The 18,343-nt window shown below is 45.1% G+C and overlaps 1 protein-coding gene across 7 annotated transcripts in view; it reads right to left on the bottom strand.

Moving 5' to 3' along the window:
- LOC144174969 (cell adhesion molecule Dscam1-like) overlaps positions 1-18,343 on the bottom strand; it is a 550,580-nt gene that overhangs the window by 83,074 nt on the left and 449,163 nt on the right. For all 7 annotated transcript variants that reach the window (XR_013323566.1, XM_077703961.1, XM_077703960.1 and 4 more), the window contains exons 14-17: positions 16,102-16,233; positions 14,932-15,099; positions 6,601-6,671; positions 5,653-5,893 (exon numbers count right to left, since the gene is read on the bottom strand). Coding sequence is in view for 6 of the 7 variants with exons in the window: in XM_077703961.1 (XP_077560087.1) it covers positions 5,653-5,893; positions 6,601-6,671; positions 14,932-15,099; positions 16,102-16,233 (612 nt within the window). In the remaining variant the exon portion in view is untranslated. The remainder of the gene's footprint in view (positions 1-5,652; positions 5,894-6,600; positions 6,672-14,931; positions 15,100-16,101; positions 16,234-18,343) is intronic.

The following is an 18,343-nucleotide window of genomic DNA, read 5'->3' as shown; positions in this document are numbered from 1 at the left end:
AAGGCATTGCTTTCGTGGCATTGATGGTTTTTAAGTCCGGTAAAATCTACTATGCATGGTCAGCTGCACATTCACCAGTACATAGGCGTTGGCTTGGAGATGCTACCGCGGTGATGTGGCAGTCTGACGTTAGGCCTAACGTTAAGCTTTTAGGTCATAAGTCGCCAAGCGACACCGGCAGCTTCACGCACAATTACTTAGATTATACTTGACGCGTCGCAAGACTGAGCGTTCTACCTACTTGATGTTAAGCCTGCATATGGGCCAAGCAACTGTAATTGTCCGATGCGCGCAGTCAAAGTGACAAAGGAAAGAAAAAAATGCAAATAGAAAAAATTATGTAATAATGAGAGGAAACGGGATTACCGCAAGCGCAACGTCGAGCTTAGAACTCAGGCCACAGCCGCAACCAGCGGCGTAGAAGTTACAAGAGATCTGTGGCATTATGGTGACACTCACAATACCCCATATCCACCCAGCAGTTGCACCCTAATGTTTCGAAAGTCACGACGTCATAAGTTGTGCGTAGGTATCATCGTAACTTTGCCTGAAATCAGCCGTGTGCGCGCCACTGCATCTCTTTGCCTGCCTTGCTGTCTGCTACGGCAACGTTTCCTCTAAGGAGTAATCTTGACGACAAACATTTTCCCAGCTTTTTCCATTCGTTACAAGGCTTTACAAGGCGTGCACAAGCTCGCCGCGGTGGCTCAGTGGCTAAGGCGTTGTGCTGTTGAGCCCAAGGACCCGGGTTCAATTTTGGCCGTGGCGGCCGCTTTTCTGATGGAGGCTACAAGCGAAAAAGCCCGTGTGTTAGAAATTTCGGCGCACGTTAGAGGTCTTCATGTGGTCAAAATTATTCCGGAAGCCCCCCACTACGACGCGCCTCATCGCCTGTGTAGCGTCTGTGCGTTAAACCGCCCAATCAATCCATCCATAAATGAATGAATGAATGAATGAATGAATGAATGAATGAATCAGGCATCAGATCTATTAAGTAGCCACAGATGCGAAATGTATTCACTCTATCTATAGATGTTCGATCATAACATTTTAAGGGGAACTACCTGTTAACATTCCTATGGAACTTACTACATGATCCACGGTCTTAAAAAGCATCGGGAACGAATGCGAAAGTTTTAAAAGTACATATACATGTGCACAACAGCCTAGTTTGCTTATTTTAGGCACATTTCCCTTCTGTGCTGAAAATAAAAATAAGAATGAAGCATGGAAGACTGCTAGCGGCATCTAACGAAAACTATATAAACTAAAATGCGTTTCTTGTTTATTTTTTATTTTAGTAACGACGGGCTACATTTCTGAAAGAAGCCAACTAGGCAGTTAGGAACATTTAGATGGATTTGTAAAACTTTTCGTATTGGCGCACGATACTTTTTAAGCTTGTCGGTCATGAATTAGTAAGCCCCACAGCATGGAGGAAAGAAAAGGTTCCCCACAGGAATATGATCAGGTGAGTCCCCCTCACGAGCATCCCAAATTTCGATTCAACAGAGAACCTCCTCTCTTCGCTGATGGAATTTGTGGTGCCATCTCCTGGAACTGGCGGCGACTTACCGAATCAATAACTCGCTTGGCTAAATCTCCCAGCATGTTCGACAGATGGCGCAACGGCCTCAAGCCTCTTATAAACGGTGCGCTGGATATTCCCGGATTTCCCCCGTTGTATCATAGCCGATAGTTTTGATGACATATGCCATAGTTATGCGCGAGCTGCGAGAACCTTGACCGAAGAAATTCGAGCACATAAGCTCCGGTACAGCCGAAATAGCGAATAAAGTAGAGCACGGCTTCCTTCTCCTTTTCAACCCAGTTAGCCCGACAGCGTGGTTCTTATCAATGACCTTTCTCACCCTTTATCTCTCTCTGCATCTTGCTACCATCCAAATAAAGATCTCTTTATAATGTCGCTGTTAAAACCACAGCAAGGCATCATGTTCTGCAAAAAATGCAGTAGCCAAAGGCCGAAGCCAGTGTGAAACACAAGCATCATGCCTATTCGCCCCGAGCGCGAACACAGTCGGCCCCTGGCGGCGGCGGGACGAACCGCTCCTAGTGTGGATGGCGCTCTCGCGTCGTCTGCTTTTTCACGTTGCGTGCGGCGCAAGACGCGTGCTGCACATGACAAAATAACCAATATGTGTGCTCGTTTGGCAGTAAGCAATGACATAGTTACCTCTGCTTGCGCATTTCATCTAGAAACGCAATAATCAGCGGCCGTTGCGGGTTAATGCGCTGGTTTAATTCCACAAAACATCTTCGCCGGGGTCACCGCTTGAGGGTGAAACGTGTTATAAACATTGCTTCCACACATTGCACTTTTTCTATTGTTGAGTGCAGTCATCTGCCGTTTCGGGAACGTCGAAGGGTGATTTTTGAAAGTGGCGTGGTGATTATTTAAAGGATAAAAGTTTAGTACGCGAAACGGGTAAGAAGCGACAAGACCTGTGCATACGCGTGCAAATTGCATACGCGTGCAACCCTTGTATAACTGCGCTGTGTCCCTATAGAAAGAAGAAACGAACAAAAACATTTACACTGCACACGACCCGTGCGCTATCGCCCACACATTACCGGACACGTATTTTACACCCGCAAGCGTCTGTGTAATCGTGTCCTTCCCGTACCTTTTCTAAAATAAATACCATTTTTGGACAGTCGTTGTTTATAACTGAGGAGGGGGAATAAACATTTATCAACTGTATCGAGTTGCTAATTTTACGTATTATTTAAAATACGTTTCTATGGATTTTCGGTGAAATTAAGCAGTTGTGAGTTTGCGTCAGTCATGTGGCATTTCGTGTGGCATTTTCATATATATCATTTTCAAATTCGACATGAATCACCTTGTCCAGAAACGTGTCACACTGAGCATAACCAAATGCCTAATATGGTCACGTCTTAACCTCTTAAGGTGGACCTCAGTTTAAAGAAACAGGGGAAAACGCGTAATATAATGCACGTTGTTGACCACAAGTGTGAGGGGTGCGCGCCGTGACTCGCTGTTTTTTTTTTTTTTTTTTTCCCCGCAATGCTTGCTTTCAATACAATTTTTAAAAAGGCGAGCCACAATTCCTGGACAATCTCCGACCAAAGGGGGGTTAATATGTTTTGAAAATACGTGTTAAAGTACTGCTTTCTCACCGCTACAGAACACAACGCCTAGTGTAGTTTCGATTGTAAGTAATACTGATAACCATAGTTTGGCTTTTCGCGTTCCATGCATTCTCTTCTCGCTGCTCTTGCAACGTTGGCAGGACCCCCCCCCCCCCCCCTTTCCCGAAAAAAAAAAAAACGAAATGCAGAGAATTTCATATTTTAACGAATCCTCAAAAATTAAATGCCAAGACAAAGGCGATATTCAGTTTACAAAACAAAGTAGTTGCCGGAAACCCGTTGCGTTGATTCGCAACGAGAAATAAAAAGGAAATGTTTTACTACATCTGCAACAGCTCAACTTCATTTATTGCCATCATTAGGGTTCGTAAGCGACCTTATAGGCAAGAATGTCCTGGGATAAACTCGCTGTTGCAGGCACCTGTTAGATTTTAAAAGGAACGCAAATGGTCAACAGAGCAGCCGTAACAGAAAATTTGTGCTCACTGTGAGGTCCTAGAAGCTTGGTTTGCACACTGTATACCTGCTTGTCACTTTGCGAAAACCTAGCTAAACATGAGATGTTGATTGTACTGCGTGCGTTGACAATTCAATTCGCAAGTTCACTTGCGACGAAAGCCGTAAATAAGTGATCAGAAACTGTTATTCATCAAACCTTCGCTATCAAATTCGTTATTCATCAAACCATCAAGAGTCGCTAAAATCTCATTTAAAAGACCCGTTACAGCGGTTACATTTATATCTCTGCGCTGATCAAAATTCAGTAATTTTATGTTGCCATTGAACACAAAATTATCGTAAGCTCTTAGAAAGAATTTCGGGGCAGTTAAGTAATGTTACCATTTCAGGGCATCCCACAAATGCAAGAATGCGTCATGCTACCAGTGAAAGCGATTGAGATTGCCGTTGTAAACTGAATTTCAGAGATCGAGGCTTCCTGATTTGTTTCTATTTATGCTTTTATTGAAGGCTCAAAGCCATAGTCTGGAAAGATCGAGCTTGCTACGAGCCACAGCGTACAAGTTCATTGCCACAATTACGGCCATTCTGAGAATCCCGATGAGTCGTCGCTTTTTTTGGCGTAGTAATGAAAACTGACTTCCGTTTCCATGCTATACATTGAACGTTGAGGAACCGAACTACAGCATACCACTCTTGTTTGCACCTTTCGTGCGCAGATACGGCGAGAAAAAGGCACGAAGCGCGCCCACAGTGTGCATTCTTACGGGGCGCTCAGCGGAGCATCCACACTAGCAGCGCGACGCTGTCGCCACCTACATGTCGAGCTCGCGGCGAATAGACCCTTTTCAGAAAAGTTGGCAACATAGTACATACGCTAGCTTTCATGATGACAGCACTGAGGTTATTCGCAAACGTCGGCCATGATAAAGGAAACACGGCTCCATCATAGCGCGGCTGCGCAGCGCTCTCTTAGAGCCACTCGTAGTCACCTCGGCGTTCAGTCTGATCGGATAGGCTTCTGAGCTTTTGCTTGCTGTTTTGATTTTATCACCACATGCGGTTACGAGTTCTGCAGGAGTCATGCCGACTCACTGCTTCGTCCCTCTCTGCAAACGCCACGGATGCGCTCGTCGCTCAAACGCGGTATACCAGAGAGGTTGGTGTCCCACCCGGTGATAGGAAAGACCAATCCCCGTGACGCAGACGCCATATCGTCCAGTACCCCAGTACTGCGAGTCCGTAAAGTCTGAGCTTAGGCGATGCTACCCTAGCGATGCGTGAGCGCGCTGCGCCGACCATCCGGCGCAATCGCTCTGTGTCCTTCATCATGGCCGCGTGCAATGTTTCTCGACTCGCCTTCCGCTTATCCGCTATGCCTGATAGTATTTTGCAAAGGGTCTATAGTCTATGATAACACACGTAAGAAAGCACACTTTTTACCGCTGCCTCCTTACAGCACCCGGATCTAGTCTCTGCCTCCGAATAAGTTCACTTCGTCGCTACATTGAGTTTCCTGTTTCGCCCAACTTGCAATTTTATTACTGGGATGGTTCATCTGTTGTCAGTTCAACCGTCTTACATACGGAATTCTCACCTGACTCGTCTCCATCGTATGTACCTTGACCGATACTCAACAGAATGCCAATATTGCTATTAACCAGAAGCCCTACCTCACATCATCCTAGCCAGTGCACAAAAAAACCTCAACCTGAACCGTCCCCCTTTCGTCTTTCGCTTCAGTCTCTCTGAGCTGTGGGAGAACCTGATAGCCAGCAACTGTCAACGCAGGCCTACCTTCTTTTGGCTTCCAAAGCGAATAGCGCCCGAATGTCTCATAAATCACTGGACTGAGGGACCACTCTCAGAGGGAACAGTTCAATAAACACTCCCACAAACAACAAATTCGCTTCTTTCTCGTAATTTCATCTAGGATGTCTTCAGCCTTTGTTTGTTATCTAATAGAAGACTCATGGGAGGGGACGTCACTGATCTCTCCCGTTTGTGTGTGATACGAGCGTGAACTCAGAAATGCTTCTTTTCTGACGTCACACGTACCGTGCTCAAGGGTCTTGGCGACAATCTCCTCGCTGGCCGGTCCCGAGCCTGCCGAGTTGAAAGCCTGCAGGCGGATGGAGTACTCGGTGTTCCGCCGGAGGTTGTTGAGCGAGAACTCCTCGGCGTCGCCGCCTCTGGAACTCTCTAGCGTCTTGTAAACATACTGCTCCCCAGAGCGGTGCAGCTTGTAGCCCAGGTAGTATCCCTTCACGGGGCTCCGGCGTTCCTCTGATGGAGGAGCCTGTCGCATAGCAACAAAAGAACACACACAAAATCAGGTGAAGACTCTTGAGAGATTTCGAAAGCGTTTGTTCATAACGTATTGCGGATGCGCTTTGCGTCAAAAGCGGCGGCGGGACGAAGACGGGAAGATTTTGTAAGAAAGGAAGCCAAAATCTCATGATAAAGTTTGCCGGTAAGGAACTTTTGTAGTTTTGGTCTGGCGCGTGCCATCAACGCCAAATTATGATACAAATTTTGGCTTTCCTGTTATGAAATCACAGCTGCTTTCATGCCAAATTGTCCTGGTTTCCTCTTGCATGTAAACATTTACATGATAACTGTAATAAGATTCAGGAAAATGCAGGTGTCTATATTCCGCCGGCAGCATACCGTGGGAAGGATTAAAGAAATAAAAAATTCAACTTGAATTTTCGTACAAATAGCAGCAAATTTAAAGTACTTGAGAATCAACTAAATCCGTCGAAATTTAATATTTGTTTTGTTACACGTATACAATAGCGCGACGTTCTAGCTATTTTCCACAGCGGCGAGTTCATAAATATACTGTAAGTGAAAGGTGAGCTATATTGAAATCACAAACACAGTGAGAAGTCTCGTTCACTTAGGGCACTTTTTATATGCGCATGTTTCACTCTGCGCTGTGAGACGTAGAAAATATTCTTAATCAAAACGACAGCGAATATGGTTACGAATAGTAGCCCATACCTTCCATTTTATTTTTATAGATTTGGAGCTCGTAGGTTCAATCTTGATGTCCGTGGGTGGGTTGCTTGGGGCTGAAGAAGAAGAATAGGGACGTGTTGATAAAGTGCACCACCACAACAAAAAATTACAAGTGCTAGGTGTTTCGACGAGATCAAAAATATGCTAAAATAAAATTCAGGGCACCAAAGGCTTCTCTGCGGCTGGTATAATCCTTGGTCACCATCTTAAAAACCGAAACGTGGAATTTAAAGAATATAGCCTACTGAACATCACTGAAGAATTTTTTAAAGTGCATATTGTCATTCCGCCATTAAAATCAACACTCATGAAGTACATGTGACCTGAGTAAGGCATGACATAGGGGCATGCTTAGGCAGTTTACTGCCCCAGTCCGACCCACAGCCAGATCGAGGCAGGTGGGTCATTAAAAGACTTGCCTGATGGGATATACGTTTTTGCCCTTTTAAGTGTTCCACTCCCGCTGTTAATAATTTGGCTCTAAGGGCGTAATAAATAAATAAATAAATAAATAAATAAATAAATAAATAAATAAATAAATAAATAAATAAATAAATAAATAAATAAATAAATAAATAAATAAATAAATAAATAAATAAATAAATAAATAAATAAATAAATAAATAAATAAATAAATAAATAAATAAATAAATAAATAAATAAATAAATAAATAAATAAATAAATAAATAAATAAATAAATAAATAAATAAATAAATAAATAAATAAATAAATAAATAAATAAATAAATAAATAAATAAATAAATAAATAAATAAATAAATAAATAAATAAATAAATAAATAAATAAATAAATAAATAAATAAATAAATAAATAAATAAATAAATAAATAAATAAATAAATAAATAAATAAATAAATAAATAAATAAATAAATAAATAAATAAATAAATAAATAAATAAATAAATAAATAAATAAATAAATAAATAAATAAATAAATAAATAAATAAATAAATAAATAAATAAATAAATAAATAAATAAATAAATAAATAAATAAATAAATAAATAAATAAATAAATAAATAAATAAATAAATAAATAAATAAATAAATAAATAAATAAATAAATAAATAAATAAATAATGGGTTTCTGGAAACCTTGAGACCGCAGCCTAGTAGAACATTACAGAAATATTGCTACACAGAATTCAAGGTCGACAAAACAGAAGAACTCATCACAATAAAGTGTACCAGCAATCACCCCAAGCTTTGGGCTGAAAACATACCAAGTTTAGTGTGATTTTTGGCGACCGCTGTTACTACAAATTAATTGTCTGCATTAGTGGAACATTGAATGCCATGCAACATTTTGTCCTCAGCAGGAGATGGGTGTAAGGGCAACAAACGAAGCAACGTGACATCGCTATTGTTCCATGCCAACAACGTCACTGAACTGCACCTTGGAAAAATGGCATGACTTTTGGCATATTTGTGCGAACCAAGCTTCATGCAAAGCTTTCCTTGTGTTTCGTTGCCAGCGCAGGGCCCCGCAGGGCTATCTTATCTCGTGTTGAAAACGGATCATGCGTTTGTTCTTTGTGGTGTTAGGCGGCGCACGCCGATCTCGTGTGACAGGCTAAACGTGCGACCTGTTTGTTACTTCCCTAGACTGTTTTTGCTTGATAAACAATGTTCGCAATCTCATTGTATGTATATAGAAATGTCGGTGATTTCAGATAAATGCCCGCGGACCAAATGCCACGACATCCGTCGCTGGCACTCAACTGCACACGTCACTTTGTTGACTACATGTTCTCAACCATGAGTGTGCTGGGAACCCTTTGCGGGCTTGAGAAAGTAATGGCGGACCCTACGATGAACTGTCTTGATCCATGTCATAACGTGAAACACCTGCACTTGCAGCTTTAAAACATGTGCTAGCATTAAAACATGTGCCACGCCGAGAAGTAAGCGTACGGTTCATGCAGTCAAGTAACCTTTCTACATCACCAGCAACGTTTGGCAAAAAGGAGAGAAGAATGTAGAGAACTTTGAGGCAAGCTTCGCGGACGCTGAAATGGCCTCGCGGACCCCTGGGGTCCACGGAGTCCCATTTTAGAACCACTGTTTTAGTCTATTGTGGAGCACAAGTTCCCTCCAAAAACTTTACCACCCTACTCAAAGAAAGTTGAGGGAAGGGGGAAAGCTTTCTTCCATCAAATCTGCCTCAAACGTGCGTCAAAACCGCTGCTTAGAGTTCGTCCACGCTTCCCTGAAGGTGCGTCCAACCCTTCAAAGAAGGACTTGGCGTCAAACGTTCAAAGAACCCATGCGACGATTTTTCGCGCACTGAGTAAACGCATCTACGAACGATCCAAGTGTATAGGCCTACCGATACGCGGTTTATGAGATAAAGGCATGCTGTTGTACTCCTTCATGATGATCTACAAGTGTATTGTCTTATCTGGAACCATTCGTTTTTCAAGATTTTGAAGTAACCAATTTGAGACAATGGAAGGCCGGTTTTACGCACGCCCCCTGTGTCCAGAGATCTTATCAGAGCTTTTCGGTCCACCAACCAGTGTATGGGGGAATGCATCAGTTTTTGACAGGACGCCATTGGTCCCACTAAGAAAGCTTTCGCTGTAATAAACTTTCTTGGCAACAACAACCGTGCATCGCTCTTTACTACATGACAATGCAAAGAATTGAACAGATTGCAACTAAAATCATTCGCGTTCTTGATATAGAGCGTTTGTTGACGTCGGGTCTGTTCCCAACAAATTACCAGCACTATTGTACTTTCTTTAGAAAACGCGGCCAACAAATAACTAAAATTATGTAGTGCGGTAGCACCTAATGCCGCTCTGAGGTGTGAACTCGCGCTCCTAATTTGAAAGTATCCTCGTGTACTGAAGACTTAGAAGTCTTCGGTACGCGAGGATAAGGGGCCGCGAGATTGCTGTGCATCTTTATTATTGCAATTTATTAGCCGCCGCAGCTTTGAAGCTCCCCGGCATAGAAGTGGGTGAAGTGCTAAACCCACATCTTACGGTCTCTTTGAGACTTTCGAACAAGTTCTCAGTCTCACTTCCTTTACGCCCGTGGAGCAGAACCAGCGTCCTTCAGAAATGTAAATGCAGCATTTCCGGAACGAAAACTTACTGGCTGAATTTTCGCGCGCCTGGCGGTGGATGTATTTAAGGTAGTTGTTTGCGACGTCGAACAAAATATGGTATCCATTGGCCCCGCGGCGACTCTCGTACAAAGATCTGTGATGCTCCAATGCAAACGCCTTCGGACTGCAAGGTGTACAGAAGTTCTTGTCGAATACGATGCAGTGTGATATCAAAATTATGGCAGTTACCGCCCGGAACGTTCATGGAGGCTGATACTGATGTTGCCGCTTATTTAATTAAAAAACGGGTCATTTACAAATTCGCACGCTGCAACCGTCTCGTGGGAAAAGGGGAAGCTGTATTGTTGCGTCCAAAGGACACAGTGGCCACCTGACGGCGCTTAGCGCAACGTATGTTACCAATCGATATCAGTCCCTGCGCAGTGGTGCTAGATGGCGCCACTGCTCCACGAAGCGTAATGTGTTCCTGCGTCGATATTTTGCCGCCGCGTTTACGAAGTCGTTTTTCAAATGCCGGGGAGTGGGGAGCCCGGCGCAGCTGCTGAAAGTGCTTTGGCGATAACGAAGAGCATGAACACAAAGTGTAAATTCGCAAGACCGTTGCAAGCTACCAGCACTGGTGATACGACTATAAAGATATTGTTTTGTTCAAAGAAAGCTGTCGAGACATTAGAGCCGGAACAGAAATGCATATGCGAGAATAACGGGGTCATTTTGATTACCTTAGCAAGTGGCTTTTACTGCAGAAAGTTAAGAGACCTCATAAAAGAACCAAAAAGCATGAAGTAGATGTTAGCCTTGCGCTATCAGCTCGAGCGGTCCCAATAACTACGTTCGGGCCTTAAAGCGCACTAATGCAATGAACTCCGCTCGGCCAAACTTTGATGTATAAAAAAATGGCCGTCTCCGTGCTCCTTTCATTGCAAATGTTGACGAAAGGCGATAGTGGACTGGTGCCCCTCCCAAGTAAATGCCTGGCTTCTCTTTGCAGCTCAGTTCTCATGCTGTTAATCTCCCGCCTCGTTCCTCTCAAGATAACACGATAGAGGTTTGCTCAAGCAATTTTCAATTTACCGCGTTCCACTGCTCCATGTCGAGTGCCTCGATACCAGCGCTGCCGTACGGCGGATACGCGCGGGAATCGAGGCACCCTACTACAATGTTTATAGAACTACGTCGCCCTACTCCCACGAGCGTTCCAAGCGGAACGTAGAACCTATCTAGTGGAACCTTTCGTCGCTGTTGCTGTTTGATTTCTTGAATGCTCCCAGGAGCTATAGTAGCGCGGGCAACAGCAGGCGACGGGTTTCTGCAGTTGATGTAGAATTTCAGTTGAAAAAAGGAACACTGCAAATACCACTTATGTATTGATTTTCTGCCTTATATTTGCATAATGTATTGTTCTTCTTCAACAATGTTGACGAGTATCAACATTAACACCGGACTTAGACGTTTAGATTTGGCTGAGGGTACATAAGACTACTGCGCTGCTCCTGTTTCACTTTGGCAGAGTGGCTGAGTCGAGTCACAGACAGACAGACAGATGTGGGTTATAATAAATTCTCCCCCCCCCCCCCGACACACAGACAGACCAAAATTTCTGAGCTTAAGTAGACCAAGAAAGGCTATCGTCTTTAAAAAACAGAGAAATTGTCGTGCCGTGCCGCTAACCGCATTAGCCACTGCAAGCGTGTCCTCCGCCATGTGGCCCACACCTATGCGGCAGAAGGCTACGTCGCAGCCATTTGCTGGTTTTGTTAGGTATGGTCGTTTCACAGTTAGACTGCTATCAAATTTCCGATGCGCCCTCATTTGCTTCGTCCAAAAATGTCTCGAGACAAGGTGGAGCTATTAAATAAACTAACATTGTTCATATCATACATACTTGCTTTATTAAAGGCGATTTACAATGGTTTAGGGCAAGTATCTTTACGCGATTGAATAGTTGTATGCCTCGGGTGCCTTAAAAAAACCTCGCATGTGCCTCTTTCCAACTTTTTCGGTTCCCGTTTTGTAGTTGCATGAGTTTTTTTTTTTTTTTTTTTTTTTTTCAGGCGCCATTTTTCTTCTCCACGGACTTCTAACGAACTGTCCTCGAACAGACCCAATGCCTCTTGTTTAAACTGGATCCGGACTCGCCCTCCGGGGTGGTTACGAAAATAAAGGTACAAGAGTGGGTTGGTACGTTAGGGCATGGCCCGGAGGTAGGTGAGTTATGTCATGCATTGTGCCATCGCTGCGCTATTTTAGAAGGCGTTCGGGCAAACAACCTCCCTCCACCGCTACAGTTACGACTCTGTTTCAGGTCCATGTGAACGTCACGACATTTGGAGAGGAACACTGAAGTGAACGGTCCAATGACGAGAACACTTTAGCTAAAACATCGTAATTATCGCGCGGAGAGTGACACAAGCACGCACCGTAGTAGCACAACTTCGAAACGAAATGCGCGGAGAGCGCCAGCAAATAATTCACGGATGGGCAGCAGCCGAAAGAAGCAACATGGACTCCGTAAAACGGGGCTGCGGTTCACGTGTCTCGATGAATGAACGTTTTCTAACGTGACAGGTAATCAAACTCCAGGACTGTCAGTTGGCGTGTCATTGAACGTCAGTTTATTTCTAAAGCATAAAAAGGTAATTTACGTAGTATATAACATTACCATATCGTCAATTATATCCCCTTATACAGCTCATTTTTGCTATTTTCCACCTGCAATGCAATTTGTTCTAATAGTACTTGGTATAGCACAACATTAGCCGGGAAGGACCTTTCATCACAGCAGGCGATATGCAAAACCGCATGCAGAAACTGCATGCTATCCATGTACGTCGCAGATGTTCGCGTGATAGAGACGTACCCCATCCGGTGGAAGGACATCGCGTCAAGCACTAAAGCCACGACGTGATCGATGGTAGCACCTGAGCCTGCTGTTGGGTTGGCATGCTGGTTAGGTCGTCTTACTATTTAGCGAACTATGGCTATGACAGAGACTAGCGATGAAGAATAGGTAGTGGCAACCAATCAGTCTTTCCATATGTCCTCTTAAGTGCGGGTTGTTTGCCGCTCCCAAGATAAATAAACTGCACTGGCTGCGTTTGGCTCCTGGAACTTGGTAAGATAAGCCACAATGGAACCCGCATGATTCGATCGCAGACATCTACGACGCCGTCTTCCTGTCATCTCTAAAAACGATAGAGTCCCACTGACTTACTCCTGTCGATCTGTCTTGTTCGCCACCAGGCTGTAGCAACACAAGGATCTTTGCCCGTGTTGGAAATTCTAAATGAGCTTGGTTTGTTGAGGGGCAATCAAAGTGCCATCAGATAGGCGTCGTCGACTCTGCTTCCACCCACAATGCACAATATTGTTAGAGGACACGCATACTTAGTAGACGACAGAGATGATACGCGGGCAGTTACATGAGCTGTCGGAAACCGTCGTATCGTCATCTCTGTCGAGTTTCTTCATCATTACCGGTCTATTTCTGTTTCTCATAATTAGTAATGGCACTGTCCACATTTCTGGTATTATTGGGATACTTACGCCGTAACTTGCATTGAGGTCCCACCCATGTTCGTCAACTAGCTGATCAAAGCTTCGTTCGCCCACAACTTGATATCGCCTCATTCACCTGGTGCCCACACCAAAATTACCTAATAAACATGCCTGAATAGGTACAAAATATGGCAGTCCGATTTATTTGGCGATGTCATGACTGCCATAGCAGCATAACGGAAACTAAGCTCTGCCTTTCTCTTCAACCACTTCGCACTCGGCAGGACATTTCTCTTCTATGCCTCTTCCATAAGTACTCTTACAGCAATATAGCATTCCCACTTCAACTCGTCATACCTTCCGTTACATCTCGCAGGTTGAAAAGTTTCACGCTATCATGTGGGCCAACCGGCGCCTTCTACTCAGCTGCTTCTCCTCACGTCATTCATTTGTGTAATGATCTCCCGAATGACGTCGCACCTCAGTCAGGCCCCGGGTAATTCCGACAACTTTTACCCTCTTTTTTTTCTTCGCAGAAACTCGAACACCGGTTTTTAGACATCTTTTTGTGCCACCTTCTGTATCGCTCCCACGTGTTTATAATCATTTGTTATTATTCCATTTTCTCCCGCTTCTAGATTAAGCTCATATGTCGTTTGGTAGCACAACGCGGGCTTCCTTTTTTACAGCTTCGCACTCTGTGCCCGCTTGCACTTTTGTATCATATCATATCCTTATACGTACCAGATAACGTTCTGTATTTTTATTGCCCTTTAAAGTCCTGAGTTTTCAAAACTAGAACAATTTCATTTGTACGCTCTGCTCCGGATAAATTTTGGCTGTGTGTGTTCAGGACGTTTTATAGGGAGTTGTATTCCGCATATCTGTATTCATGCTGTCTGCAATTTTCCCATGTGCAATGCGAAATGACATTTTTTCGGCATTATCTCCTTTTTCTCTTTACTGACATTCGACGGGTTATTTGTTGTTCCATTTTCTGTTCATTCAAAATTTGATGTTATCCTACAGTTCTGTCGCGACACTTACCCTTCGTAACCCCTCTTACTCAATGCCCTGCAATGGGGCCTGTGAGGTATCTTTAAATAAAAAAATAAATATATAAATAAATAAATAAACTTGAACAAGACTGAATAATTAGAAAGTCCCAAATACTTTTTCTATGCGTATTGTTGTTTTCGCGAAATGCTTGAACGCCATAGGCGTGTTTCATGAAACATGCACATGCTTCATCGCTGTTGCATATGGCCAATCGGGTCGATCCGTCATTGTCACGCTTACATTATCCGAGCTACCCGCACCGTGTAAAAAACAATGGCGCCCCCACCAGAATAAATAAGCGGCGTTACTGCCAGTCTGTCTTCGCGTAAAGTTTATTGCTACACAGGATCACCAAGGCTTAGTTTTTTGTTGGTTAACACACAAATGCGAAGTACTAACATTAAATGAAACATAGACTTGATTATCTTCAGTTATGTCACGCACTGTTTCAAAGCAGCGGCAGCCGATACAAGACGACATTCACGGGTGCGTAAAATGGCATGCGCTGAAAGTGAGCAGCGCTAGTTTCGAAAGCTATTTGGTACCACCGTACTCTCCGTTGCCTGAATCCGTCCCTGCCCCGAAGTGCATTCTAAATAGGTGAAATAAATGTTCACCCCTTCGCTTTGTGCGTGCTGTAACATATGAGAAAGCGACGCACCTTCCTCCTTGGTGATGACGCTGACCACCTCGCTGGGGTTACCGTGTCCGAGAGCGTTCTCCGCAACCACCCGAAAGTTGTACGTCGTGACGGGATTCAGGTTGCGCACCACGACGGACAGATCGCTGGGAGAGTTGCGTACTGACATCACGTCCGGGGTCCACTGCTCTGCAGACGGCATGAGGAGCGCAACGTCACTTCCGGCGCCCACTGGGGCCACACCCCGTTCACTAATTTGAAGGCCCCACTCAGCTTTTTTCCTGTGCACACCATGGAACACGCTAGCACCTGACGTTCCAAGAGTGATTTAATCAATGCCACCCAGCGGATTTGCGAAAATGTCGGGACCCCCCCCCAATCAAAGTTGTTTTTACGGAGTCACGACCTTTGACCTCACCAAGGCCGAAATGCACAAGTTAAAAAACTTGCACTGACACTACCCTGTTTAATCACGGAGGTCGCACAACTCCGTGTGATCAAGCCACTGCTGAAGCGGCTGTGAGGAACTCAAGCATGCAGTAAACATACATATCTATGAAAAAAAAAAAAAATTGGCCGCGCATCTGCTCACTTCGTTGCAAATGTCGTTTCAAGGCGATAGTGGTCTGGTACCTCTGCTACGTAAATCAATTCAAGTTAACGGCATTTCACTGCTCCACTATGAGGCCCTTCTCCAGGCGCAGTCCACGCGAAATCTACTGGAATCTTTCAGTACTGTTGGAGGACTTGGAATGCCATCAGGACGTATATTGGCGCGACAGCAGGCGACGGCGTCATTTTTTTCCCACAATGGATGTTGTGTTTCATTTGCCATCGCAAAAATCAAGCCCCCATCTATATTTTAATAAACGAGCACTGAAAATATTATTTATTTACTCATTTTGTGCTTCAAATTTCAGTAATATTATGTGTTTGTTCAACAATGTTGAGAAGTATGAACACTGCCACCAGATCTAAATGCTTAGGAGTGGTTGTGGGTATATCAACTCGTTTAGAGTCGATTTCCCTTTGGTCGGGCGGCTAAATCGCGTGACAGACAAACATACAGTTCAAAATTTCTGCGTTCAAGAAGCCTGAGAAAGGCTATCGTCTTTAAAACTCAGCGTGTGCTCTCGAAAGTAGTTTCTGCGGCGTTACCGAGGGGTTCCTCCTCGGGGACCCGTTGCTTACCTGAATCCCTCTTGTACTGAACGATGTAGCTGGTGAGGGGCAGGTTTCCGCTGTACGGCTGCATCCACGCCATCGCCACGCTTTGGCTGGTCACTTCTTTAATGTTCAAGTTTCGGGGGCTGTCTGGCTTCTCTGGAAATTGACAAGAACGTTGTTCCTCGTTCCGTAAAGGTAGCCATTAGCACTAGCTAAGCATACCAATATTAACAAGTTCACGTAGAGGATTTATTTTAATGAGCCCTGCAAAACTCTCCATAAACGCTTTTCTTGTGTCTTCCGTGCCTGGGAACAATTAGCAAGCTATTTAACGTTAGCAGAGAGTGGTACTGCGTAATTTGTTGTCTCGTCTGATTGATTAATTGATTGTGGGGTTTAACGCGCCGACGCAACGCAGGCGATGAGGCGCGCCGTAGTGGAGGGCTCCGGATTAATTTTGACCACCTGGGGATCTTTAACGTGCGCCGAAATCTCGTACACACGGGCGTTTTTGCTTTTCGCCTCCATCAGAAAAGCGGCCGCCGCGGCCGGGAATCGAACCCACGACCTCGTGCTCAGCAGCGCAACGCCTTAGCCACTGAGCCACCGCGGCGGGTTTTGTCTCGTCTAGACTGTTTTGTTTTTGTTTAGATTTCAGTTAAGGGGGCCATGGAAAACTTTGATTGTTATAGGCAAACGGAAGTCAGCCTGGAGCAACAATGTGGCAGCAGCAGCGTCTTTAAAGCCTTCAAACAATAACCAGACTCAGGAAGAAACATAAATCTTGTCATGGAATTTTTAAGTTATATCATGCGCGTAAAGCCTTACTATTTCGCTTGGTTACCTTCTGTCCAGTGCGCGTATTTGTCAAGTACACGTTCTCAAGAAAGCATTTCAGATTTTGAAAAAAAAAGGGAGAAATAGTGTTTCAGGGGACCTTTAAAACTCGGATAGTTTATGGGGTACTGGTCAAGTATTAAGGTGTAGACCCACGCGCCTGCGCCATCCTATGAAAAAACGCGATACCGAGGCATATCTGATAAGCACTTGCCATGTTGTCGGGGAGATAATTGCAGTGCTTTAGCAGCCCAGCCAGAATTTCTGAGAGCGACATTCTGTATATCAGTAAGTCATACACAGCGCCACACGGGTGGGACTTCCGCATTAAGCTGCTATTTCTAAAGCGAAGATTTTACTGCCTCACTTCTAAGCAGGGTTGGACTTTGGCTTTGACCCTAGGTGGTTCGACGTGGGCTTTGGACTTTGAGTTGAAGTGCACTTTGGATTTGAACATTGGTACTTTAGATTTTAAACTTTGGGAGAGTAGATTTCGGACTTTGGCTTTGACTCAAGTTTGTGGTAATCCGGCAATAGTGGCGGCGGACAATCCGACGGGATGGACATGTGCCGGCTGAGGATGAGGAGGTGGCGCGGGAGGAGCGAGGATAGAACATGGCGGACTCGGCTGGGCTACGTGTGTGCAGCCGGATCGGCTGAGCAGTGGACCTTGGCGGAGCGGGACTCCAAGTAAAGGTGTGATCGAGGGGGCTCAGTGTCTTTCTGGGGAACCGCGGCCGGGTGCAAGAACCCCGGTACCACATCTGGCGCCCTGAACGTGGGGCCGGCCGTGGTTCCTGGGAAGGGCATTGTGGTCTTCTTCCCGCCCAGAATGCAGTGGCACAGGACATGGTTAGTGGGCGTTTTCGAACGGAGGAAGCAGCGAGGCCGGCTCGGAGCGGTCGCTGCTTTGGATCATGCGTGATTTCGGTGGACTGCGTCGTCGCTGTGCCGGCCAGCGCCCAGTGATGATGACTCTTCAGGACGGCAGCGATGACACGGCGAACGTGACCGACAGCTCGCTGAGGATGCGGTCAGACACGATCGACCTGGCGGACCAGTCTCTGGTGGTGGACATCTCGGATGCCCTCAGCGAGAGGGACAAGGTCAAGTTCACTGTCCACACCAAGACGACGCTGTCGGACTTCCAGAAGCCGGAGTTCTCTGTGCTTCGGCAGCACGAGGAGTTCATCTGGCTCCATGACGCCCTGGAGGAGAGCGAGAACTACGCCGGGATGATCATTCCACCGGCCCCTCCGCGGCCGGACTTCGACGCCTCGCGGGAGAAGCTCCAGAAGCTCGGCGAGGGCGATGGCTCCATGACCAAGGAGGAGTTCGCCAAGATGAAGCAGGAGCTCGAGGCGGACAGCTGCTGACGACTGCGCCGGACATCACCCCCGCGGAGCAAGGCCCGCGGACAGGACCTTGC

The sequence above is a fragment of the Haemaphysalis longicornis genome, unplaced genomic scaffold (genome assembly GCF_048455015.1).
Source record: "Haemaphysalis longicornis isolate Haplotype H1 unplaced genomic scaffold, Haemaphysalis longicornis Haplotype H1 scaffold_3, whole genome shotgun sequence".
Taxonomy (NCBI): domain Eukaryota; kingdom Metazoa; phylum Arthropoda; class Arachnida; order Ixodida; family Ixodidae; genus Haemaphysalis; species Haemaphysalis longicornis.
The sequence above is the reverse complement of the archived record's forward strand: the minus strand, read 5'-3'. Positions and strand labels throughout refer to the sequence as shown.